This window comes from Nothobranchius furzeri, chromosome 4, assembly GCF_043380555.1.
Source record: "Nothobranchius furzeri strain GRZ-AD chromosome 4, NfurGRZ-RIMD1, whole genome shotgun sequence".
In the NCBI taxonomy this organism is placed as follows: Eukaryota; Metazoa; Chordata; class Actinopteri; order Cyprinodontiformes; family Nothobranchiidae; genus Nothobranchius; species Nothobranchius furzeri.
This window is the reverse complement of record NC_091744.1, coordinates 5,625,459-5,651,702: the sequence shown is the minus strand read 5'-3', so window position 1 is coordinate 5,651,702 and position 26,244 is coordinate 5,625,459. Positions and strand designations below refer to the sequence as shown.

At 43.8% G+C, this 26,244-nt stretch overlaps 2 protein-coding genes across 2 annotated transcripts; both read left to right on the top strand.

Annotated features, from left to right (window-relative positions):
* Window positions 1–834: 834 nt before the first annotated feature.
* Window positions 835–8,715, top strand: LOC107390529 (transcription factor AP-4). Its single transcript, XM_015967310.3, has 7 exons — window positions 835–1,133; window positions 2,778–2,943; window positions 3,102–3,200; window positions 3,449–3,619; window positions 6,678–6,824; window positions 8,077–8,238; window positions 8,337–8,715. Exons 1-7 carry the CDS (start codon window positions 1,045–1,047, stop codon window positions 8,490–8,492), a joined length of 990 nt encoding a protein of 329 aa, XP_015822796.1. The 5' UTR covers window positions 835–1,044; the 3' UTR covers window positions 8,493–8,715.
* A 3,339-nt stretch (window positions 8,716–12,054) lies between these two features.
* Window positions 12,055–26,244, top strand: LOC107390544 (sarcalumenin). Its single transcript, XM_015967342.3, has 8 exons — window positions 12,055–12,156; window positions 19,514–20,308; window positions 21,805–21,891; window positions 22,393–22,488; window positions 24,430–24,546; window positions 24,625–24,858; window positions 24,932–25,281; window positions 25,518–26,244. Exons 1-8 carry the CDS (start codon window positions 12,099–12,101, stop codon window positions 26,010–26,012), a joined length of 2,232 nt encoding a protein of 743 aa, XP_015822828.1. The 5' UTR covers window positions 12,055–12,098; the 3' UTR covers window positions 26,013–26,244.

The window sequence follows — 26,244 nt, the reverse complement described above, 5'->3', positions numbered from 1 at the left end:
GTAAAATAAATCATTTTTTGTGCTTTCGATTTTCTGGTATTTAAAAGAATGTTACTAATTCAAACTGTTAAATAGGTAAAACATCTACAGCTTTATTTTTGCTTTTGAATTGATTCGTAATTTTGAATTTACACCTAAAATGACTCGTGCATGAACGTGAAATTAAGGAAAAAATTCGTTTTACGTGAATCAAAATTCTGCTAATTGTTTAAGTTTGACATTTTCTAAGAAAAATAGCTACAGCCAAAATTCTGACTTTTTATATATATTGCAGACACTTTTGTGGGAGGAGGTGTTATGAGCTAATTTATCCTAATGTAGAATAGATTGGCCTTTTTTAAAAGTAAATAACGATTATGATCATTAATTGTATTTAATAACTGATTAGAAATGGGTTGCTTAGCATAATCTCCTATCGGCTCTCCTTTGTTCTTCCTCCGCTCCCTGTGTCCTGCTGGAGGGTTTGATGTCAGTGTTGAGCGCTTGCAAATTTGCAGAACCGCAGACGGTCCACTGCAGAACTTCGAAAACAGAACACGTTTTGTTCTTCTTTCCGGAAAACGAGCTCTGATTCCAACCAGCTGTTTCCCGCCTCACACAGATCAGCTGCACACACACATACACACTCGTAGTAGGCGGAGGTAGGAAAACACACACACGCACGCGCACACACACACACACACACACACACACACATACACACTCGTAGTAGGCGGAGGTAGGAAAACACACGCACGCACGCACACACGCACGCACGCACACACGCACACACACACACACACACACACACACACACACACACACACACACACACACACTGGAGGGAACCCCATCAGCTGTGGAGAGCGACACAGCCTGAATTGACTTTTATTTTTCTTTCGCTCCTCCACAGATTGGGTTTGGGTTTATGTTTTATGACCTGCGCTACTGATCGGCGCATCGAGATCACACCAAGATCAACCAAAACGATTAGTTTAGGAGGGAAAAACAAGGGAAAGGGAAAGAAAATAGAAAGCACGGACTGCTGAAGGTGGCTTTGAAAGCATGGAATATTTCATGATGCCGACAGAGAAGATCCCGTCCTTACAGCAGTTCAAGAAGACGGAGAAGGACGTTATTGGAGGTCTTTGCAGGTGTGTAACAGCAGAAACGATACGTGTTTAAGGTGTTATGATCCCGCTCGCATGAATAATATTCCATGTGGCTCTCGCGCGGGCGTGTTTGTGTGTGTGTGTGTGTGGTACAGTCTGACTTCAGGTAACATGCTAGCTGCTAGCTTCGCTGCTGTGTTGCCAGCTGTAGCCTGGTTGTGGGAATTAGCTGCTTACGGCGGTTTTATCAGCTGCAACATGCGGAATTTGTTGCTTTTGGTGTTTACATTCAGAAGTTTAAATGTTTACTTCGGCTTACAGAGCACGTTTCAAACTATGCGGTTTATATTATGCAAATTAGCGAGGTGAAATCGATACCGTCTAGATAGAAATCAAGCACGTGGTAGTGAACATGGTCGTCGCTACGCGAATCACGTTTAGTCATGTGTTGGCAAATAAATTTCCAAATTTAGCCCCAATGAACACAGTGTAAGAGTTCATTCGCATGTGTATCATTTTTGTAGTGTTAAGCTGTTTTTCGGCTGTGTTATTTTTGTGTACTGCTGCTCCTCGCAACAGTCGTTGTGTCATGTGCTAAAATTAGCTTAGCTTGGGTTGACTGCGCACTTGTTTTGTGTCTCGTGTACCCCGTGATTGGGCTTTTCTAAACACAGGTGATGTTGCATCTAAAATGTTAGGACCTCGCCTGACTAGTGTTCGGCCGAACATGCGCCTGCTAATGGAGGTCACATGTCAACAACAAAGCGTTAGCTCGATGCTAACGGTGGAAAGCATTGTTCTCCTCGGTGCCTTCCGGGGGGGCTGGGCTGCTGCAGCTGTCCTGACTCCGAGCGTGCGATGCGCCCCCTAGCGGTCACGATTAGAGGAATCCAGCTGCCCCTGGCAGTGACAACACACAACAGCTGGTTCCTCTGCGTTAGGAAATCACGACACCTCTGTTTAGAAGTATCTCAGGCATTTAAGCGTTTCAATCTCCTGGATAAAAGGACCGCAGCGTGCGACGCTCCATTCATAATGTCTTAGATTACATCATTAGTCAAATTCGAAATAACAGCATAAACATTTATTTGATCACAGAAGTTTTTTTTTACTGCATGAATAAGGTCCACCTAAACAAGCATTCTCACAGTGAATGATTTTAGGGTGATGAATGAGTTTGTTTTAAGAGATTAACTTAAACCCTGAATGGTATGACCTCCTTTGACATGAAAATACAGTATTGAAATGATAAATTGACACGCAGGTTTATTTTAATCAGCTGTGCTTTACATCTAGCCTTCTGACTGTAAACTTCCCACAGCTGGCTCTTCAGCTTTGTTAATGGTTCACACATACACACCCAGCCCCCCTTCTGAGTAAATATGTTTGAATGTTTTACCCTTACAATCTCTGACACTTGGGATTAGCCGTGCAATGGGGAGCGTGGGGTTCATCCAAACTCACGGACCTCTTTGGGCTGGAATTAAGGAATGTAAAGAAGTCATGTTTGACTTTTTTGGTTGAACTTGGATCGGGAAGTTTGTTAACCAACAGGAGCCAGTTTACGATTAACGTTTCCTGGCAGCAGTGGGATTTAAAAACAGTTGGGAATGAAATGTGCAGCAGGGATGAGCTTTATGACTCTCAACGCAGAATACAAACAAATCTATTTCAAATGTCTTTCAGTTTGGCGAACATCCCCCTCAGCCCAGAGACTGCCCAGGATCAGGAGAGACGGATCCGCCGTGAAATCGCCAACAGCAACGAGAGGCGCCGTATGCAGAGCATCAACGCTGGGTTTCAGTCCCTCAAAACGCTCCTGCCACACTCGGATGGAGAAAAACTCAGCAAGGTGAGCTCCCACTTTTCTGCAACGACGTTGTGACCTGCGATGAGGTTTTTGAAAGTTGGCGGGTGATCCACTTCATCTGTAGGAATGTTGGTCCTTTAATTTGGTTTCGTGTTCCGAGGCGATCCCTAAGTCGGGCTTCTGGTTTCTCCTCCTGCCAGGCAGCAATCCTTCAACAGACTGCCGACTACATCTTCACCCTGGAGCAGGAAAAAACGCAGCTTCTCACGCAGAACAATCAGCTCAAACGTTTGATCCAGGTGACTAAATGTGGAGTCCTTTGAGTCTGCTCACATTTCACCCGATGATGGTTTTCGGTTGTTTGCTTTTATTTGTCACGAAACCTGTAAAACTGGTTCTTCTAACGGCTTCCACCTGTGCACAACACAAGAGTAAGATCAGCTGTCAGACGCAGTGGGAGTCGGATATGCCAGTGTGGGGTTGGGGGGTGGCTTTATCAGAAGCAGTGTTTACATGCATGTTTGAGTTTGTCGCATCCTTGTTGCAGGAGTTTAGCGGTTCCTCGCCTAAAAGGAGGCGAGCAGAGGAGAAGGATGAAGGCATCGGTTCTCCTGACACACTGGAGGAAGAAAAGGTGGAAGAGCTGAGGAGGGAGATGCTGGAGCTGCGACAGCAGTTGGACAAGGAACGTTCGGCTCGTATGCACCTGGAGGAGCAGGTGAGGTCCGGTTCCTGTCAGAGCGTTTATTTGCTTTCTTGCTTTTTCTGCAGTTGTGCAATTACTCTCATTTATTTATTTGCATGATGAGATCGATTTACGCCACCGCCCAGAATACCAAAAGTTTATTATCATGAGATCCGAGCAGCAAACGTTAGCAAGCTGTTGGACGGGTTTATCGGCTCATCAGCCAGTTTGCTGGATTGCTCACATCCTGGATTTACCTGAACAGCAGGTTAAGACAGGTGACTGCACAGGTGCTAAAGATGAGCTGAAACTTAAACAAGCGGGTAAAATGCAAGCTAAACATGGGGGGAGGGGGTTGCAGGTGGGTCTGTTTCAGTAGCCTGGCCTGCCAGACTCATCCTGTTTAATTCTGCACAGAGAAAGAGTCTGGTAACTCACAGGCAGAGGAACATGAGGGGCGGAACTAGGCAGCTCAAAAGTAACCAATCAGAAACTAGGGATGGGTACCGAATTTGGTACTTTTTAAGGTACCGACCAAATTCCATAGTATTGACCGAGCACCGATTCACTTCATTTGAAACGGTGCCTCGTTTCGGTACCCGTCCTTCATAACGAGAACTTGCCTACACAGCTGCGCATGCGCAAGAGCGTTATGTCGTCGGTCGCTGCGAGCCAGTTGTAAACAGAGCAGCATGGTAGAAAGAACACACGCTAACGCTTGGGTCCACTTCACTAAATGTGATGGGTGACTGGGTGATGATGAAACCAGCGACAACAATCTAAGTGAGACATCCTCATCCTAATCTGCTCCGGTAGGTAAATAAAATGTTTAAGATAACGTTAGCTTGATTTATTAGCTTCCTTTTCGCTTATGGTGCGTTCGCTGTCTCCTCGGAACTCCGAATTTCCGACTAGAAGAACATGAACCCGCTCTAAAGTTTGGCTCCACTTTACTAAATGCGACGGGTGATTGGGTGAAGACGAAACCAGTGACAACGATCTAAGTGAGACATCCTCATCCTAATCTGCTCCGGTAGGTAAATAAAATGTTTAAGATAACGTTAGCTTGATTTATTAGCTTCCTTTTCGCTTATGGTGCGTTCGCTATCTCCTCGGAACTCCGAATTTTCGACTAGAAGAACATGAACCCGCTCTAAAGTTTGGCTCCACTTTACTAAATGCGACGGGTGATTGGGTGAAGACGAAACCAGTGACAACGATCTAAGTGAGACATCCTCATCTTAATCTGCTCTGGTAGGTAAATAAAATGTTTAAGATAACGTTAGCTTGATATGTTAGCTTCCGTTTTGCTAATGGTGTGTTCGCTTTCTCCTCGGAACTCCGAATTTCCGACTAGAAGAACATGAACGCGCTCTAAAGTTTGGCTCCACTTTACTAAATGCGACGGGTGATTGGGTGAAGACGAAACCAGTGACAACGATCTAAGTGTGAGGCATCATCGTTTTAATCTGCTCCAGCAGTTAAATAAACTGTTAAAGATAACGTTAGCTTGGTATGTTAGCTTCCATTGCTACCATTGTTATCAGCTAATGGTGCGTTCGCTTTCTCCTCGGAAATTCTAACTTCCCAGTAGGAAAAAATCAAATGAAAAAGACGGCAAAATGAATGAAGATACACAGTAAATTTAGTTCACAGTAAAGATGTTTGCTTCAGTTTAATTATCAGCTCATAAAACTACAAGGACGATGTTAAAATACAAACAGTTGTGTGATATTTATCAAATATTGTTATATATTGAGAAAAATACATATTTAATTATTAAAGAGAATTAAAATATTAAACACCCAAAAGTATCAAATTGGTACCGTTAAGTACCGGTATCGATTCGTAAGTACCGAGAATTAGTACCGAATCGATTCAAATGTCAAATGTACCCATCCCTACACGCGACGCTGTCGTTTTTTAGCTGTAGTCAAAAACGGCATCTGGCAACGGAGCAAACATCTTATTTATTTTAGAAGAAAGGCTTTTAGCGCTTCTACTTGTTGTGGCTTTAAAGACATCCGAGTCATTTAGAACAGAGGAGAGTCGCAGCGAACTCCACTTCAGTCACCATGTTTATGAGCGTGTTCGAGTTGAGCAGCGCCTCGCCTGGAAAACAGACGAGAGCAGACGGACGCAGCAGGGGAGTGGCTGAAAGCCGGCGTTTAAGCCGAACAGATTTCCCTACATGTGTAGCTGGCGGGTGACGACGGATGAAGATATCGCGTTAGAGTTCATACTTGTGTAACTTTTTATTTTAATTCTGGTGCCCGTTAGCAACCGAAACACATCCTCACATGCTTGTGGATATAATATAATGCATATGGAGACATGACTGTAATAATAAGTAAAGGTTATCAGCTGTAGGTTCAGTGTGCTCATAGGAAACGTGACAAATAACACAAAACACATTTCTCTTTATGGCCTATATAGTTGTCATCATCAACGTTACATGATTTACAGAATACATGTGACCATTGATCATTTCATGTTCTACCACCGGATGTTTGGATCAAAATATGAACCAATCAGATCTTAGATCAGGTGAGAGCCAGGCGTTTCCCGTCATGCCCTAGGTTTTGCAGCTGATGGAGAGCAACTGCAGAGTCTTGATCTCACGAGGTTATCGTTGCCTATGTGTGCATGACGTCCGAGCAAGTCGGCGGACACTAATCTAACCGGCATGCACTGCGCGCCGATCACCGGTGATCGAATCTGCGCAGAACTGGCTCATCTCGAACAAGCCCTATGACAAACTCGGCATTGCGGTGTGTGACGTACGCTACTCAGCGCTGATTGGCTCGGTTAGAGTTCTCAGGGGGTGGGGTTATTTGAATAGGAGAGTTCCCAGACCCTGTCTCTGTGCAGAATTAAACATAGGAGGAGTCTGGCAGGCCAGGCGACTATTTCAGGAGAGTCCAAAGTGAGCGTCGGCAAAATGGGTTTGGTGATGAAGTGGGTGAAGTTTAAAGTTTGATAAAATCAGGATTTTTTTGTGTTTAAACATAAATTTACGCCTGATTTTAAAGGTTTCTGAGATTCTTGTGTGGATTAAAGTGATTGGTGTAATTAAAGTGTGTGGTTGCAGGTGCGCTGTTTGGACACCCAGCTGTACCCGGAGCGACTGAAGGTGCTAACCCAGAAGGTGGAGGAGGAGCATGCTCTTGTTAAGAACCAAATGTTGCTACGGATCCAGCAGATCCACGCTGGGGAGAAACAGATCCACAGTTCTCAGGTCAGTAAAAGGCCTTTTCCGACAGCTCTACTCGGTGTGACTCGGGAGGGATCGGTTCAGTCTGGCCACTTTTCCCAACAGCATGGTTTGGTGTTTTCCCCTACCTTTCAGTCTCTGCTCCGTTGTGGTTCCGAGGGCTGAGTTGAGCTGGAGGGGCAGCAGCTTTACTCTTGCCCCTCCCAGATATCAGAGCTTCTCAGGTTTTAGAATAGAAGTTTGTCATTGAACTAACGCCCCAGCATGGACGTAATTTTGGGGGGGGGACAGGGGGGACATGTCCCCCCCACTTTTTCCAAAGTCAAGCGTTGACACCTGCATTTTTCACCATCCAAAAACAATATTACGCTATATTAAATTGACACTGGTTGAGCTCTAGGACCAAGCAGAAAACAACTGTTTGTGTTGAAGCCTGTTTCCCATCAGAACATACTGTAAAGATACACCCTCCCACCCCCGTGTCCCCCCCACTTCTAAAGTGAAAATTACGTCCATGCGCCCCAGTACAACAAGATCAGACAAACAATACATGCACATAGACAGAATACGGTTAATTGTGGACATGCAAACCTAAGGCGCTCCCATTTTGCATATAAGGAAAAGGGGGTTGCTGAAGTAGATTTATGTTCATTGCTAGTTTGTCTAAAAGATTCAGAGCATCAACAAATTGCCCTAAATCGAACGACTTTCGTTAGAAAATACAAATTTTCAGAAATGGCACTTGAGCCTTTTCTCCCGCAGCAATGGATTGTAAGTAATACACTTTGGGTGAAGGGCAGATCAAGGGTGCAAAAGTGGCGTGATCAACATCCGCACTTGAGGATTGGGACACCCTACGCAAGCGCACCCCTGGTCGGGATCGCGCAATTAAAGCAAGAGTAGAAGTGCGAGTATTGGGATTGGGCCTAGCAGTCTGAGTGGTGGTGAGTGGGCGTGGCCAGAAACCGCTTGTTTTCTTAAAGTGGCAGAGCTCTTAAACGGCTCATTCTGGAAGGTACTGAAACTGTAAAGTATGAAACGGCTGAAATCACTTGTGAGAGCGAGTCGGTGCAGATAGCTTCATAAGCATGATTTTTTTTTAAACTGCATACTTGTTATAACTGTAAAGTTATTTCCCCTTCAACCAGGATACATCGCTTAATTGCATTTTTTCAGGAATTAAAAAGCTGAAATAATTTCTTGGTAGGATGTATTTATCATCCCGACTCCGAACAGGCCGTGCGTGAACGCTCCAGTGTTTCCTTTTGACCTGCAGGTTCTGGCTCTTCCTGCACCGACCCACCATCCCACAGTCATCGTCCCGGCTCCAACACTAAACCAGCACCCCCACCATCATGTCACCGTGGTGACCATGAGCCCGTCTGGCCACACCAGCTCCGTGTCCACCTCCAGACAGAACTTGGACACCATTGTGCAGGTTTGGTTCGTTCCTCTTCGTGAAGACAAACACCTTCAGAGTCAGGTCTGGTTGTTTGACGGTAAACCTGTTTTGTTTTTTCTTCGTCTTCCTCGCAGGCGATCCAGCACATCGAACGCACTCAGGAGAGGCGAGCCAGTGCCGAGGATGAGCAGAGAAGAGCTGTCATTGTTAGCCCCGCCCACGTTGCCATGGACACTGCCTGCTCAGAGACAGAGACAGACACGGAGGGAGAGGACTGTTCCATGAACTGACCGCCCCAAAACAAACGCACACAAACACTTAAAACTCCCACTCACTGTAAGATTCCCTCCAGGAGCTCGACTACTTAAAAGTAAACAAAAAAAACCTTCCTTTGGCATTATCCACACTCCTAAGTCCAGTGGTTAAGCTCTGTGCCGCTCTTGTACTGTAAACGTTTAGGATTTTTGAGAATGAAAAAAAAAAAATTGGAAGTAAAGCGTTTGGAAAAGGCTCTGCCGGGTTTCTCAAGTTTGATTTGAGAGCCGGTTCGTCTCTACTTGAAAAATTAACTCGTCTTCTTGTTGGAAAAAAAAAAAAAGCTCTCCGCTTTTGTCAGCCCCGCAGCGTGTGTGTGTGTGTGTGTGTGTGTGTGTGTGTGTGTGTGTGTGTGTTTGCGTCTTACAGTCACCGTATCATCGCCGGCACACAGACAGTATTAAAACTAAATAATGGAGTTAGGAGGTGAATGTAGCAAAAGCAAGCAGCTCTCCACGGAGTCACGGGGATCCGGTTCACTTCAACTTGTTCTGAATGTTAGAGTTTTGGACAAAGAAGTTTTTAATTTGAAGAAGTAAATTTTTAAAAAGATTATATCAGATTTACTTGAAAATTTGTGCTTTTTAAAACTAAACTAAACCTCAAAATAAGCTGATTTGTTTGTTTTGTTTTAATGTTTTTGGAGGTTTTGTTTAGATTATTTAGCTTCACGGTTTCCAAATGCTGAAGAATTTTATTTTTAGATCAGTTTGGAGGTTTGTCGGGTTTTAAGAGAGGTGAGGTTAATTTCATGAATCAGTTTAAATATAACCCCCCTATTTTTATAATCTGGTTAAAGTAGGGAGATTAACGTTAAAAGTTTTTAAAAAGTACTTTTGTTTAAGCAACAACATGTCTGCTGTTTTCACGAACAGCCTGTTTAAATGTGATCCGACCCTTTTGACTGAATCGGACTCTTCCTCTCATTCTGCTGACGTTAGAATTGGAAACGGATTGGGATTATTCGGGATTCCGTTGGCTCCTCCGAGGGCCTAAAACGATCGTCTGGTCTCGGTTTGAGGATTTCAGTGACTATGCACTAGTGATGTTTGTATTTATGCAATTTCATCTTCTGTACGTGTTGTTGGAGTCATTTCTAGATGAGGTGAAGTTGTCTATGCACCGTGGACGGGCGCGCGTGCGCGCCGCACCTACAGTTATCGAATGAAACTTGATGTTTTATCAAAGAATGTAGTTGACTCTACTTGCAAGGTGCTTCTTTTTGCCGGTCAGCGTGGTGCTCCAAGCTGAGGCCTAAACCTTTCACTCCACTTACTAGTTTTTGTTTTTTGTGTGTTCCTGGATTTATTTTCATTTTGCCCAAAGTAAAAAAAATTGCCGTGCGACTTCTCACACGCAGAAATAACCCAGTTACTTGCACCTATTTTGGAAAACTAAAAACGAAACTATCGGCAGCTTTGGGTGGGAAACTTTGGTTTTTGTCTGAGTCAAATTAAAAATAGCAAAAATATTGTGTGACACTGAAAGTGCAGAGAAAAGCTCTGAAGTGAAAAGCAGATGTGCCACCCACAATCCTCCCCTCCCCCTGAAACTTTATTTTCCTTTGAAATGCGCCGCGTCTGTGCACCTCATGTTACTTTGCTTATGTCTGCGTCGGGAACTTGACTGGAACGCCGCGCTCCGAGCCCCTCTCCCATCAGGCTTGATTCGATTCGCTGACTTGATGCTGTAAACATTCCGTCATTTGGATTCATGTCTGTTGATGTTTGTTTGTTCTGTTGCCAACCCAATGCATATTAGCAGTTTCCTCTGGTCTTAAGTGGCTTCTTCTTTATTTTCTTTACCGTTTCATTTTATTTTAAGTGACACTATCTTGTGCGGGATGTTTGGACACTTAATTCACTGATCAGCCGGTTAGATTAGTATTTTCATGCCAAACTTGGGTATTTGGGGTGCTTTTTTGTTTTGTTTAGGGTTTTTTTTTTTTTGTATTTGTGAAGCTTGGTTGTTGGGGGTTGTGTTGATGAGGTGAGAGAAGCGTGTCACCCCCTGATGTTTCTGTACATTGTGTTGGCATTTGGGGGACTTTTTACATATGAAGCACTTGTTCTAAACTGCCTGAATCAGTTGTTTTTTCTTATTGCTGCCTTTTTATTTCATTAGCTCTTTGTTCAGCTCTTTAGCCTTCATTTGTGTTATTTGTCTTGCGTTCAATTTTTAGAGCCCTTTTAACATTTTTTGACTCTTATTGTTGTTGTCATTGTTTTTTCATCAGTCCAGGGCAATGACAAGCTGTTATATTTTTTTTATTAAAAAAATTGGGTGAACAGGCCTTTGTAAAAGATGAAAAAAATAAAATAAAATTTGTACTTTTTTATTACACTTCTCTTTGCGTTCTTATGTTATTACCTTTTCTGTCCACCAGGGGGCGATACAATCGTCTGCAGCTGAGATCACATCTGACAATTAAACACAGATGGCTCAATTTGATTATCTATTTTTGGCTAAAAGAGACGATCAGTTGTGGTTTGTGTGGAGATGTGAATGAATGTGGGTTTGGTATTAATAATAACACGGATTTAAACCAAAAAGATTCAATAAAAAGTTTATTTTTGTTATTAATCTGATTTCTGTGATCATATAAAAGATGAAAAGTTACTCCATAATAAATGAATTCAGATAATGAACAACTCTGCTAATCAAGCTATCGGTCAACATGATGTCACTAGGTATTTCTAAATCAAAGTATCCCAGAAATGATTGCGCTGGAATATAAACTTGGAGCATAAGAGGAAAATTCTTATATGCAAGTAGTTGCACAACAGGAAGTGATTTTCAAGAAGGCAGTAGGGAATCTCAGCTGGAAATGATGATTTTTCTGAAATAAGTCAAAATTGTGCATTCTTTCCACTTCAGTGGATGATCGGTCACATCTGCATTCAGTTTCATGCTGTTACATTCAAGTCGTTGCTTTTAAGATTTAAAAATAAACATATCCACAGGAGAAATTCAACAAAGAGCAGCAAAATGTGAAGATTAGCTCTTAATGTGTTTGCTGAATGGATCTCTTGATTCTTCTTAGAGGAGGACATTCATTTATTTATTTGTTACATAGAGTTTATGCTTATTTCTGCTTAGGGTCTGAATAACTGAGGAAAATAATAAACTGCAGAACTTTATTAATTCTCACCAAAACTAAACCACCTCTTGTTTTTTTATTTAACTTTTTTTTTTTGCCCAATTGATTGTTTTTATTAAGTTGCCTTAAAAAAACCTCAACAATAACCAAATTTTTATGTGACACATTTTAACTTTTTTACCATACCAAAACTGTTTAAAGACACGTATATAAATAATAAAAATAATGCAAAAAGTAGTTTTTCTTTCTGCATTGGTTCAAACTTCTTCACAATTTTTATGTCAAAAAGTTAATTAACAGGGAGACAAAGCAGCTAATCTTCCTGCTTTGCTCCTATCAGCATCCCTGATTGGAACAGCAGCTGTTCCGGCTGCTCCGGGTGCAGCTGCTGTGCTCCGCCTCCAGTGGAGTGCCCTCTGACCTTCAGCCACGGCCGTATAAATAGCTGCGGGGGACGAGCAGCAGGCCCCTGGCAGCCAACATGAAAGCTTTGGTGTCCGCATGCTGCCTGCTGTCTTTCCTGGCTCTGTCAGCTGCAGGTATGGCGGCCCGTCGAGAGGCCGATTTGGGTCAAATATTCAAACGATTCAGTATCGGCACAGTTTTGTGATGCATTGTGAGATTTATCCAGCCAGGTGTGCTGTGTGTGTGGAATGGACATTCTGAACTGTTGCAGCTTGTTGGCCATGTTGTGGGTTTGCAGGTCTCTCTGATGCACTGTTTGGCTGTTAGGAGTCATTAATGAATGAAAGGTCAAAGGTCGGATGTGGTTTTGTTGAGCGATTGGAACAAATGTCAGAATTTGCAGTTAAATGAGGTTTCTGCGGTCTGATGTTTATTCTGCAGTCGTGCAGGTGTCAGATTCTCAAAGCGACTAGACAGCCTAATAACAAGGTGGCTGTGGCTGTTTAGAGGCTCATGATGTTTTACAAGCTTCCATTAGAGTCCTTTTGAAGCAAATGTACCCTTTACAAACAAGACACTGAACTTTTGCTTTTTGCTGCAGCTTTAATGGCTGTAAACATTAAACTTCCCCTCTGTCCTTGCACCGGATCATTCTGACCCCCACTAGCTGCTGTCAGGTATCAAAAATCTGTCAGACAACGTCGTCATCAGATACCGCGGGTCACCGATGGCGAGTGCTGATCCCCATCTCTTCAAATCTCACAAGAATGCACACGCATCACATAACTCTGATGCAAAGATTACTTTGGCCATGGCTTCTCATGAGCAACACAAAGTCCTACACATGAGTTTAAAACACTCCCGCAGCTAAAGCCTGGGTAGCCTTTATTGTCTCCTTGATGTCTTCATCTGTTCTGTCTACAGAGCTGCAAATCTAGTCAGCGGTGTCCATTAAAGGGGGGCGGGGGTGGTTTCCATTCTATAACAGGCATGAGAGATCAGCGGAGGTCATCAGGACACAGCAGCCAAACAGCAGGGCTTTAAAAACTTACACAACTCTACATCATATTTGGCCTTTAGGGGGTGATGGATGTAGAAATAACCTAATTAAGACAGATTAAAGGTCTGATTTCCTTGAAGGAATGTTAGAGTAGCAAAGATTTACTGATTGTTTATTTAATGCTGAGAAAGAATGGATTTAAAGTTGTCTTTGCAAAATATTGAAAATGTAACGTGAAATCTGTTGCCGCATGGCAAGACCCGTGCACGATCTGTCACCACATGAAACTCTATCTCAATGTATCTGAAACTGAACCAGTTGTGTCCATCTTTGTGTTGAATAGGGTCAGCTGTGGAGGCCATTTTGGCTCTTAAAGCTGTAGATGCACAATCGAGACTTTATTAGAGTTTCAGTGGTCGATTATAAGACAGTTTGCTAACACACACACACACACACACACACACACACACACTAATAAAATAACAACATGTATGTGTGTAATCGGACCATCTTTCACTGAGGACATCATGTTGATTTGACTCCATATTCAGGTGTTGATGTTGATAATCACCATAGCAACAACTCTGAGATTCTCGCTGTTGCAGGATTTACACGCAACAGTGCAGCAGAGCTACATTCCAGCTTCATGACAATCACAGGCAGAAGAAGTGTGTCACGCTTTCTGAAAATAGAAATGGAATTATCCCACCTTCGTTTCACCCTCTGACTCATTGTGGGACTATTTCCGTCCATCCAGCACCCGGACACCTGTCCCACTCTGTCCCCAGAACTCTGTGCTGTTCAGGCTGCTGCAGCAGCTCAGACCGAGGCAGCACCAGAGAGGAGACATCAGGCTTTGGTAGGAATGGAAGCTGAAACTGCGGGCTTCTGTTCAGGACTATCAAAGACTTTTTAACAACACATCCTAATAAATTCTGACAGATTCACTCAAGCAGACATACTGCCACTGCTACTAAAGTACTCAAATGTTACTTAAGTAACTTGTACAAAAATGATCAAAACAAGTTTTGTGTATTTAGGAAAGAATGTTCTGTTGGAGTTACTGATGAAGCCCTGCATTACGTGATAAATTTGAACAGTTTGAAGGTCTTCCTATTTCAGGAAACAGGGATGTCGCTTTGAATTTCTGATGTAAAAGTGTGCAAACATTGGTCTCTCATGCGGGCTTTAAAGGTGCATTATGTGAAAAGTAAAGCCTGATTTATGCTTCGTCTGCGTCAATGCGGAGCACACGCAACGCCATTATCCGTCCTTGCGTAGGGCTCCGGCAGGCACGCAAGTACGTACGGAGTCGAGCCCACTTTTTTAAACATCCGTCGAACGAGACGGATTACGCAAGCTTGTGATTGGTCAGGACGCCGCTGTTGTTTACAGCGCCACCATTGCAAAGAGAGCCGAGGATAACTAGCGGCGCGGCAGACACGGAGAAGCTTGAAGAATGCCTCGTGAAAAAACTCTAAAAATATGAAAGTTTCATCCTCCCGTGACTGGAGGAGTGAAAAGATGCGCAGCAAGCGTTTTATTTGTGGACGGAAATGACAGGAAACGTGGGTTTAGAGGTGGGGAGCGCATGAAGCGGTGGGAGAATGAGAGACAAATATGTCCGTGTTAAAAGTCTCTTATGTACACAAAAAAACACAATATAAACAAACGATCTTGGACCGATACATGACAGGATACCACAGAACAGCGCTACGCCCTCTGTGGTCCTGCTGGGCAATTGCTTTGCAACACTCTCCAGGAGACGGAGAAGTAAAAGAGCAAAACGCTTCCGTCAATCCATGTGTGTCTGTCCCTTGCGGAGCTGACGGAGAAGCATAAACCAGGCTTAAGTAAAAATGACATCCTGAGGTAAAATGTATTTACTGCAACCACTTTAAACAACTCTGGAGCTTTTTACCGACTGTCGTCAAATTAAAATTGTCGGTGCTGCAGTATTAGCTCGCAGGGGACATGGCAACCCACACTCACTGATGGTAAACAGTAGTTACGTCCCACCTTACCTTATTTTGAAAGGAGAAAAACTGACCATTTCTGCAGCCAGCTGGATATGAAACATGTCTCAGTATTACCTTCCTTTGAGGTGATGGTAGCACAGGAGTCAAATGCTCACCTCGTAATCAGGAGGTTGCAGGTTCGAGCCTCGCTCAGTTGCTGTTGTGTCCTTGGGCCACCAATTTCTTCCAAAATAACTGAAACTTTAATCTTTTGGGATTTTCTCCCTGTAAAATTCTCACCATATTCTTACATACTGCACCTTTAATTTACATACAGTGTAGGAAATCAGACAATGTCATCCTTTACTATGTTATGTTATTCAATGCAGACAGTGCTGCAGAATTTCCCACATGGTCCAGTGAGATCACAGAGTCCTGAGCAGGTTTCTAGTCTACTAATCTCCGCCTCGCCTTTGAGTCGCTCAGTTATTGACATCTGCGCTGCACATAAGTCTGGGTTTCATGAGATCTACACGGTCTTGGAGGAGGGTTCTCCTCCAGATGTCCTAACCTGTGTGTTCTGAGTTTGCACGCAGTGTTCTGATGGCCCCCTGAGGGGTGATGAGCTGAACAGCTTCCAGGTCTGAGGGGTGACAACGACATCATGGGAGAAAATGAGTTGTACGCGCCTTAAAATAGGCGGAAGGGAGCATCGCAGGCTGTGTGTGGGGGGACAGAAAAGAACATCAAGTCCTGATGGTGTCTTTTAGGACACCTGTGTGAGTGTGAACTCCTCTATCCAAGATCGTTGTACAAATTCGTCTTGAAGAATGAGCAGATGAGTAAAAAAGTTTTTGGATGAGAGCTGAAACCTGTTCAAGCAACAAGACAAGTACCGTGGCATTTCATTTGACTTATTTACTTCTAGGCCTGCCTAGAACAAAAGAGCATATCCATATTTACCTTTTAATGTATACATTTTATCAAATTGTTCATCTTTTTCTTATTATTTTTATTTTAGTCCTTTTCCATATTTTTTCTTGTTGAAACAGTTTTATATTTTCCTGATGATTATCCACTGCTGGACACTGATTTCCCTGAGGAAACTTCCCGAGGGGTTAATAAAGAATCGGATATTAATGTTTCACTGTTCGGACTTTGGGTGGTTGCCGCATGTTTTCTGCACGATGTTTGATGTTTTAAAAAATAATATCTTACCTTGCTTTTTTAAGCTAAATGACAGCTAACTCACAGGTTTGAGACCAGGAGGATTTTAAAACATGATTTGGTACAATATGATCGTCGTCGTCGTCGTCGTCTTCCTCCGCTTATCCGGGTCCGGGTCGCGGGGGCAGCATCCCAACTAGGGAGCTCCAGGCCGTCCTCTCCCCGGCCTTGTCCACCAGCTCCTCCGGCAGGACCCCAAGGCGTTCCCGGACCAGACTGGAGATGTAACCTCTCCAACGTGTCCTGGGTCGACCCGGGGGCCTTCTGCCGGCAGGACATGCCCGAAACACCTCCCCGGGGAGGCGTCCAGGAGGCATCCTGACCAGATGCCCAAACCACCTCAACTGGCTCCTTTCGATCCGGAGGAGCAGCGGTTCTACTCCGAGTCCCTCCCGAATGTCCGAGCTCCTCACCCTATCTCTAAGGCTGAGCCCGGCCACCCTACGGAGGAAAGTCATTTCGGCCGCTTGTATCCGCGATCTCGTTCTTTCGGTCATTACCCAAAGCTCATGACCATAGGTGAGGATTGGGACGTAGATCGACCGGTAAATCGAGAGCCTGGCTTTCTGGCTCAGCTCCCTCTTCCCCACGACGGATCGGCTCAGCGTCCGCATCACTGCAGACGCCGAACCAATCCGCCTGTCGATCTCCCGATCCCTCCTACCCTCACTCGTGAACAAGACCCCGAGATACTTAAACTCCTCCACTTGAGGTAGGACCTCTCCCCCGACCCGGAGGTGGCAAGCCACCCTTTTCCGGTCGAGAACCAATGTACAATATGATACAGCACAATACAGTGATGCTATATAACATGACAATGCAATACTAAACAATGTAATACGATGTGATGCCATGGTGCCACGACACATTATACATTGAAATAGGTGAATACACACAATATATATATGATGACATCATCTGTGTTTTGGTGACCTAAGGATCAGGTCTTTGCTTTTTGTAGATGATGAGGTTCTGTTGGCTTCATTAGAACGTGATCGCCGGTTTTCGCTGGAGCAGTGAGTGTGAAGCAGCTGGTATGAGAATCAGCTCCGAGACCATGGTCTTGGGTCAGAAAAGGGTAGAATGCCTTCTCCGGGTCAGGGATGGGATCCTGCCCCAAGTGGAGAAGTTTAGGTATCTCTGGGTCTTTATCACGAGTGAGGGAAAGATGAAGCGTGAGATCGATAGGCAGATCGGCGCTGCATCTGCAGTGATGCGGCCGTTGTACCCATCTGTCAAGGTAAAGAGAGAGCTTAGCCAGAAGGCGGTCTACGTTCCTACCCTTACCTGTGGTCACGAGCGTTGGGTCGTTACTACAAGAACAAGATCACAGATACAAGCAGCTGAAATGAGTTTTCTCTGCAGGGTGTCTGGGCTCTCCCTTAGAGGTAGGGTGAGAAGCTCGGTCCTCCAGGAGGGGTTGGAGTTGATCCACTGCTCCTCCACATCGAGAGGAGCCAGTTCAGGTGGCTCACAAATCTGGTTAGGATGCCTTCCTGGTGAGGTTTTCCAGGCACGTCCAACTGGGAGGAGACCTAAAGGAAGACCCGAGAGGGACTATGTCTCTCGGCTGGTCAGGGAGTGCCTTGGGATTCCCAGAGGAGCTGGTCCAAGTGGCTGGGGAAAGGGAAGCCTGGGCCTTCCTGCTCAGGCTGCTGTCCCTGTGACCCGACCCCGGATAAGTGGATGAAAATGGATGGATCTGCAATAAGAAATGTTTCAAAATGAAATAATTAAACGATACAATTATACAACATGGTGTAATTTTAAACCATTAATTACAATACAACAGGATGTGAAGTTATTTCATATGAAATTAAATAATATTAAATAAAACAATACAATAAGATACAAAAGTACATTAAAACTGTGATTAAGCATTCCAGCATCCCGCCCATGGGATAAAACCCTGTTGTGTTCATGGAACCTGGATATTTAAGGGGTTAAAACCTGCTTCTGTCAGCGCGCCCCAGGGCAGCTGTGGCTACATCGTAGCTCATCACCATCAGTGTGTGAATGTGTGTGTGAATGGATGAATGGTACACAGTAGTGTAAAGCGCTTTGGAGTCCTTACTCTGAGAGGCGCTATGCAAGTGCGGCTCATTTATCGTCTATAAAACACTTCACTTTACTCCCCTATTATCTATCTATCCTCAGCTAAATTTATTAGAAATCAATCGATAAAGCCTGAACCTCCACTAGATTACAGTTGGGAATTAAAGTGTTAACTCCACAACTAACAACATTTTATTAGGTTGTTGGTGAACATCTGACATTTGAGACACCTGCCTTTTAATCTTTGTCCTTTACACTGAGTCCATCCTGTAACACGAACCGTCACCATTCATTTAAACGTCTCACGTCACACCGTGTCCCACTGTGTGTTCCTTCTTTATTACAGGTCACAAACTTGTGCTCTTTGAGCACCGTAGTAGTGAACAAGCCCCCGTGTGGAGGAACTCCGAGTCCCCTGCTTTGTGATAAACGAATGACTGAGTTTGATGCCGATCGGAGCTGAAATCTGAACGTTTGCTCTGCTGGTAGCTTTTAATAAAATATGTTTATTCCTATAATAGATTAAATGTAACCAAAGCTGATCACAAAAAAAAAAAAAACAAGCTGACTGAGAATTTTATTGGTGCAACAAGGAAGGAGAAAATATGTGACTGGTTAGGATGAAACAAAGCATAAAAATGGAAAATAGAGTTCAAATCAAATCAAATCAAAGCTTTATTTATAAAGCGCCTTCCGCAACCCTGTCAGGAAGCCCAAGGCGCTGAGTTACAGATCTGTTAGTGCGTTCCAGCTCATTACTGTCTTGTTTTAAGAGTCGTTTTGTCATCTGTGGAAAAACACTGATCCCGTTCGAGGTGAGACTCTCCCAGCTGGCTCTGACAGATGTGATAAAATAATTATTGTTCATGAAGACGAGGCTGAATCAGATCAGTTCACCGAATCCTCTCGACGCGACACTAGAAAGCAAACGGACCTCATTTCAATCTAAAGATCAGCAGACTCCACTCAGACCTTTAACACGAGTCAGTTTGTTTGGTATTCTGCTGCATCCCGTCTCATTCTCCCGTGTTGACAAGCGGGACGTTGTCCTGACAACGGAGGCTATCAGAAATGCTGCAGGTGGAAGGTTCACAGACACATCACCACAAAACATCCAGAAATCAAAGTTTGACTCTGATATTTTCAACCAAACAGTACAGAGAAAGGGATTCTGTTTGTTCCGTTTTACTCTAAAATCTTATTTTGCTCATTAGATTTCTTCTACTTTCGTTCTTCTACACCTCCTTGCAGAGCCCTCCGTCCATGATGAGGAGCCTCTGATGCATCTGCAGCTCCAGCAACCAGAGGGAGACCTTTTCTCTTGTGGATGTGACTCAACGGACGCCAGCCAGACCTCCTCCAATGACACACCGGCTCCCGAGAAGGCCGCATGCCAGCCCTGCAAAGCCCCAGCAGCTGCTGAAGAAGAGCACGAGGAGGAAGGAGCACCTCCACTCGAAGATGAGTCTTCTTCTGAGGTGGTTGTAAGTGAAGGAGAAGAGCAGGAGGAGGATGAAGAGGGGGCATCTGAGGAACAAGCTGAGGCAGAAGATGATTCATTGGAGGATCAAAGTGTAGAAGATTCTGAGGAAGAGGAGGAGACTTTAGTTGGGTCTGAGGAAGATGAGGATAAACTTTTGGAAGGGGAGGGAGAAGACCTGGAGGATTTACCTGCCAAAGAAGAATCTGAATCAGTTTCTAATGAAGAAATGATGGAGTCAAAAGATAAAGCGCTGCTAGAGGAACCAGGAGAGCATGCCACTGTGGAGGTTGGAGAAATTACAGATGCTGAGGAGAAGGAGGATGAAGAAACTAAAACTGAACCAGACACAGCTGAGCTTCCTGAACCAGAGCCTGAACCCAAAGAAACAGAACCGGAAGTGTTTTCAGAACCAGAGCTGACGCCTGGGCCTGACCCAGAACCAGAGGAAAATGAACCTTCAGTGGAGGAAGTCCAACCAGAATCTGTAGAACATGTGGAAATGGAAACGTCAGAGGAGAACCCTGAAGCTTCTGATGAGGAACCTGGACAGTCTCAAGACAAAGGTACATGATTTTCCTCTGTAATCTTACATTTTCACACATGATGATGCTACTGATGAGATTACCTCCATGGGGTCTCCAGATGAAGACACGTGCTGCAACAAATGATTAAAATGATCTCTGTCTGTTTTCAGCAAAAAACATTTAAAATAAATAAATAAATAAATAAATAAAACAAATAAAATAATTACATAATGTAAAGTCAGAGATTTGTGTTTTTGGCAGAAAAACACAGATTTTTACTTTTTATTTCTTTAAAAAAATGTCTCTTTAACTACTTTTTATTTATAGTATTATGACTTTTTCATTTTGTTACTTCAAAAACAGTTTGATCAAAAAAGTGGTTGAACTCAAATTAAAATTTGTTTAAATATTTATTTGTGACCCAAAATACTACAATATAGACTCTTACTAAAGTTTGGTTATTTCTCAGATCATCTTTTGGCCAATCTCAACAGTTGATTTCTCAGCATTTTGTCCATCAGACAAGAGAAGTTTCGTCTAAAGTTACCAAACAAAATCTCAAGTCACTTATTTTTCTCCTAGAATTCATCACTATTAGATGAAATCACTAAATCTCTGGTTAGACTTTCATTGTTGAACATTAAACTGAGCAATCAAGAGCAAACATTTACTTTTCTGTCGCCGCTGGACACGTCAAACCTGCAGAATTCGACACGGTGTTGAACAGGAATTAGCAACAAGCTCTGGTACAGAAATAAAGGGACTGAAATAGCAGTGAAACAGGGAGACTGATTAATGGACAACAGGATGATTTAAGAGTTGGACAAGTGCTGGGTCCAGCTGGCCTGGTCACTCACGGCTCATCAAGGACTTTGGTGATCATTTTTGCACTTTTATTTGCACAAATTTCACACTTTAAAATCTGGTTAATGTTCCTCAGAAATATGGAGCGTTGATTGTAAAGTTAGCTGTTTTTAGCTTTGAATAAGAATAATAATAAGAAGAAGAAGAAGAAGAAGAAGAAGAATGTTAAAACACATCTTTAGAATGAAACATGCTTAAATAGTTGCAAAGTCAAATCTAAATATTAAAATTTACATAGTGAGATTTTAATATTGAAATCTAAATCTAAATGAAGCAGGTTGAAAATAATCCTCAATAATAATAATAATAGTAATAGAAATAATAATAACAAATAAAAATAAATAATAATTATTATTAGTTGTAGGAGTAGTTTTTGATCATAATAATTCATGTTTACATTAGAATTATATTTTAGGTAGTAATGCTACATTAAAAATGAATTACATATGTAAATCTCATCTAGATTATTTCTGTAGTTTTCTATGTGAATGTGGTGAAATGTTTTTTTATGTGTGTGTGTTATAGTTATTGAGTGCTAAAATACGGTAACGTGTACCTTTTATCAAGTACAACGTTACAAACAGACCCTCATACAGGAAAGCATGACAGGTGGATTTGGGCTTTTAAGCTGAAAAGTTGACTCACTATTTTTTTTTTTATTTCACACACAGAGACAATCGGCTCAGGCCTGAGGGACCGCTCCCACATCGAAGACATGCTGCGGCTGGCGACTGCAGAGCCCTCAGCAGAGTACACTGGTGAGGAACAATCAACCACACGCCATTAGAGCCAATAAAACACATCAGACTGGTCCGTCTCCGGCTGTCTCCTGGACGTCTGTAGCGGAAATGCCTGCACTTGTGTGCTAAAACAAAAAGGCATCAGAATGTTTACACCTACTCTGTCGATCCAAAAGAAAACCAGATGTGTTTTGCAACCAATGAAAGAAAAGCTTGAAGCCGCTTTAAGGGGTTTCTGAGCTGAAACTATTCTGAAAATGACTTCCTGATGTCCAGATCCGAGGCCCCTGCATGAGCGCACGTACTGTACGACTGTACGTGAGTGTGTGCAGGAGGGTGATTAATTGGTGTAAATGTGTATCTGCTCCCGACATGAAAGCCCCTCTGTTCTGCTGGGCTGCAGCAAAGCCGGTTTGTTAATTATCTCAGCTCCATATGGTAAAACTTTATGAGGGTAACTCATCATGTGCAGCGGAAGCAGCGTTTGTCATGAGTCTCTCTTTGATTTTCTGTGTGCAGGTGCAATAAAGAAACTGCTGAACATCTACCACACAGCCATCAAACCCATGGAGCAGGCCTTTAAGTACAACGAGCTCAGGCAGCATGAAGTTACAGGTTGGTGTGTGTGTCCGCTTCCTGTGGAGGAAAACAACACAAACCGCGTGCTCCTGTGGCCCACATTGTTGAAAACATGCAGTTTAATGAAGTGGAACTGGATGGAAACCGTGAAGCACAAAGTCGTTTCTAATCATAACTAGGACCGACTTCGGAGCCAGGATGCTCAGATTTTTCTAACCAGGCAAATGGAGAAGAACAATAAAGTCTCTGTTTGCTGAAATTTGAAGGGAACTTCATGCGGGGCCAGGCACACACGTTCCCAAGCACCAGAGGGCAGAGCAGCAGTAGGGCTTTGGGACTGGGACGCCTTGTGGAGCTGGAGAAAAGTACATGACCGCCCGAAGAAAATCAAATGTTGGTTTTCTGATCCTGGCATCATTAGTCGTGACACTCAGAGATCCAAAAATGGACAGAGAAACTTAAAATCCTATACTTTTGAGACATTTGGCTTCATAAAATCATGTTTTTAAATGTTATTTCTGATATAATTGGTCACTAAGGCCCTGTCCACTCGTAGCCGGGGATCTGCCAGAACGTAGACATTTTTCTACGTTTTGGCCTGTCATCCACACGAAAACGGAGTTTTTTCACACGAAAACGGATCTTTTTAAGAACTCCGGCCAAAGTGAAGATCTGTGTTTTCTCCGTTTTGGGTGTCTGCGTGTGGACGGACAAAACCGGAGTTTTAAGGTCCGCAACGTCACTTTCCGCGACAAAAAAATGCTGACATCACGTGTGCGACCTGTGTTTACACTAGCCGACAGCATGGATGTCCTCAGAGCTGCGCTCGCTTTATCAATTGTCCAAGCGCTTTCTGCTTGTTTGTTTTTGCAAGCGGAATTACTGCTCCTTGCGGAAGACCACAGACGAAGGACGAGGTTAAGAACGGGGGAAGTACTGCAGCCTACAGGTCTGGCATGTCCTTAACAACGTATTTATCCGGGTACGTGTGGACAGAGTTTTTTTTAAAACAAGGTGGTGTGGATGCAAGTTTTTGGAGGGGCGGATATTCGTTTTTTAAAAAAAAAACGGCTACGTGTGGACTAGGCCTGAGTTCTTCATGCAGGCTGAACATGAAAATAGTCTCCTACATTACCTTCTGATAGAAAATAGACGGAGAAACTCTAGGATTTGAAAATCCTGAAAGATCTACGTCACACTGTGAATTAGCATTTATGGAACGCCCATCATGACTCACGACGGCGAAGGCTGTTGTTGTTTTAACGTCCTGGAAACAGCAGCGGATGCCTCGGCTAGTTTAAGCTAACCGTTAGCATTGGCAACTTCACCACACATCAGAATGTCCTCCACCTGTGTCATTTGTAGAGAAAAAACATCAACGTTGCAAGTAAGAGTTACGTTGCTGTCATCCAATCTGGGGTGAGAAACGTCAAATATCAGGAAATAAAACCTAAAACCTGCCATCTGAAGCTCAGCTGTGATGTGGGAAATGTTTAGCTCTAAGAAGTGGTGCACTGATGTATCTTTACCCCGAGAACGACTTAAAAGGCTTTCATTCCATTTGCATTTTAATCCTATTTAAATAAACGTGTGAAACATTGTAAAACAATAAAATGTATAAAATCTCCCCAGCAGATTAAGGCCATAGTCTTTCTCAGATATGGAAGAGGATTAGGGCCACCGAGAAGGAAAAAATCTGACTTTTTTCTCAGAATTTTGACTTTTTGACTTTTGAGAGAAAAAAAAAACAAAAATTTGAGATTATTGTCAGAATTCGTCCATACCCGTATGCATACGTATTCTGCTTAGTAATTTTAGCATGTGATAAGTTCACCAACAAAATAAAAAACAATGACATTTCTTATTTATAAAATTACGACAAATCTTCACTCAAATTTTCATTTCTATAAAAATGACTAAATACTTTATAATTGTCATTATTCTGAATCCTATTCTTCCCTTTTGACACGCTTTCAGATGGTGAGATCACCTCTAAACCCATGGTTCTGTTTCTGGGACCCTGGAGCGTTGGCAAGTCCTCCATGATCAACTACCTGCTCGGTCTCCATGGAACCCAGCAGGAACTCTACACAGGTTTGCACATATTTGTTTGTTTGTTTTTTTCTGACAGTGTAAGAAAAATGAGACCTGATTCCTTCATCGGTGCACCAGGCGCTGAACCCACCACATCTGAATACACGGTTACCATGCACGGTGACAAGTTTCGAACCATCGAGGGCATCGTCATGGCAGCAGACAGTTCTCGGCCCTTCTCTCCCCTGGAGAAGTTTGGTCAGGGTTTCCTGGAGAAACTGGTGGGCATCGAAATGTCCCACAAGCTGCTGGAGAGGGTCACCTTCGTCGACACGCCAGGCATCATTGAAAACCGCAAGCAGCAAGAGAGAGGTGACAGGAACGCGTCTGTGCCCTCGTGATAAAAATCTCTCTTCAGGACCATCTGTAACAGCCGTTTCTGCAGGTTACCCCTACAATGAGGTGTGCCAGTGGTTCATAGACCGAGCTGATCTCATTTTCCTGGTGTTCGACCCCACCAAGCTGGATGTGGGAGGAGAGTTGGAGATGCTCTTCGGGCAGATGAAAGGCCGCGAGTCCCAGATTCGCCTCATCCTCAACAAGGCCGACAGCGTCTCCACCCAGGACCTGATGAGGGTTTACGGGGCCCTGTTCTGGAGCATGGCGCCACTGGTGAACGTCACAGAGCCCCCGCGGGTCTACGTCAGCTCCTTCTGGCCTCAGGAGTATGCTGCAGACACCAGCCGAGAGCTCTTCATGAAGGAGGAGATCTCTCTGCTGGAGGACTTGAACCAGGTGCGTCTCGTTCTCTTGTTTTAGGGTTATGTTTGGAGCTGGACTGGTCTGGGTGCAGAGGTAAAAGTGATGCTTCTACTAGATACTGCTGCCAGATGTTTGACTTCCCTTTTTGTCTCGTTGTAATCGAGGCGCCACTGAAGTATTTCATCGTCATCCAAACCACCCAGTTAATCCTTTTTTAGGTATTTCTGTCTCCATCTTTATTTCTTTGAATCTCATTTCTGTTTCTGCAGGTGATCGAGAATCAGATAGAGAACAAAATCGCCTTCATCCGTCAGCATGCCATCCGCGTGCGCATCCACGCCCTGCTAGTGGACCGGTACCTTCAGACCTACCACGACAAGCTGGGCTGGTTTGGTGACCCCCATGAAATTTTCCGAGACATTGTGAATGACCCAGACAAGTATTACATCTTCAAGTCCATTCTGGCCAAAACCAACGTCAGCAAGTTCGACCTGCCCGACAAGGAGGCCTATGAGGACTTCTTCGGAGTCAACCCAGTTTCTGGTTTCAAGCAGCTCTCGCAGCACTGCAGCTGGACCGGTGGCTGTCTGCTCGAGAAGATAGAGAAGGCCATCTCACACGAGCTTCCTGCTCTGCTCAGCAGCGTCAGCTCAGACACGCCCGTCCCCGTGAAGGTCACGCCAGCGCCCCCTCCACTGCTGCCAGGTACATGCGAGGGCCCTGAGTGTGAAGAGAAACCTAAGAACCGCTGGAGGAGGCAGTGAGACGGAAGGGGTACGGGTACAGGAGGAGGAAAGGAGGAGCCAGATGGCAGCCAGAGGGTTTCCTGAGAAAGCTCTCCACCGGTGTGGATTTCAGAACTGGCTCCAGGCAGAAAGACAGATTTAATCAGTAGAAAAGTGGCACAAAAACATGAATGTGCTGAATTTACCAAACGGACAGAACTTCTGATACCTTCATGTGAATGCACAACTACCTATCTGGAACACGTTTGAT

What these genes read in the sequence shown, in the direction of transcription:
- LOC107390529 (XM_015967310.3), top strand. Translation starts at nt 1,045, where the DNA reads ATGGAATATTTCATGATGCCGACAGAGAAGATCCCGTCCTTACAGCAG. An exon ending in GTTATTGGAGGTCTTTGCAG is followed by an intron (nt 1,134 to 2,777) that starts GTGTGTAACAGC and finishes AATGTCTTTCAG; the next exon opens with TTTGGCGAACATCCCCCTCA. An exon ending in GTATGCACCTGGAGGAGCAG is followed by an intron (nt 3,620 to 6,677) that starts GTGAGGTCCGGT and finishes GTGTGGTTGCAG; the next exon opens with GTGCGCTGTTTGGACACCCA.
- LOC107390544 (XM_015967342.3), top strand. Translation starts at nt 12,099, where the DNA reads ATGAAAGCTTTGGTGTCCGCATGCTGCCTGCTGTCTTTCCTGGCTCTG. An exon ending in CAGGCAGCATGAAGTTACAG is followed by an intron (nt 22,489 to 24,429) that starts GTTGGTGTGTGT and finishes ACACGCTTTCAG; the next exon opens with ATGGTGAGATCACCTCTAAA. An exon ending in TGCTGGAGGACTTGAACCAG is followed by an intron (nt 25,282 to 25,517) that starts GTGCGTCTCGTT and finishes CTGTTTCTGCAG; the next exon opens with GTGATCGAGAATCAGATAGA.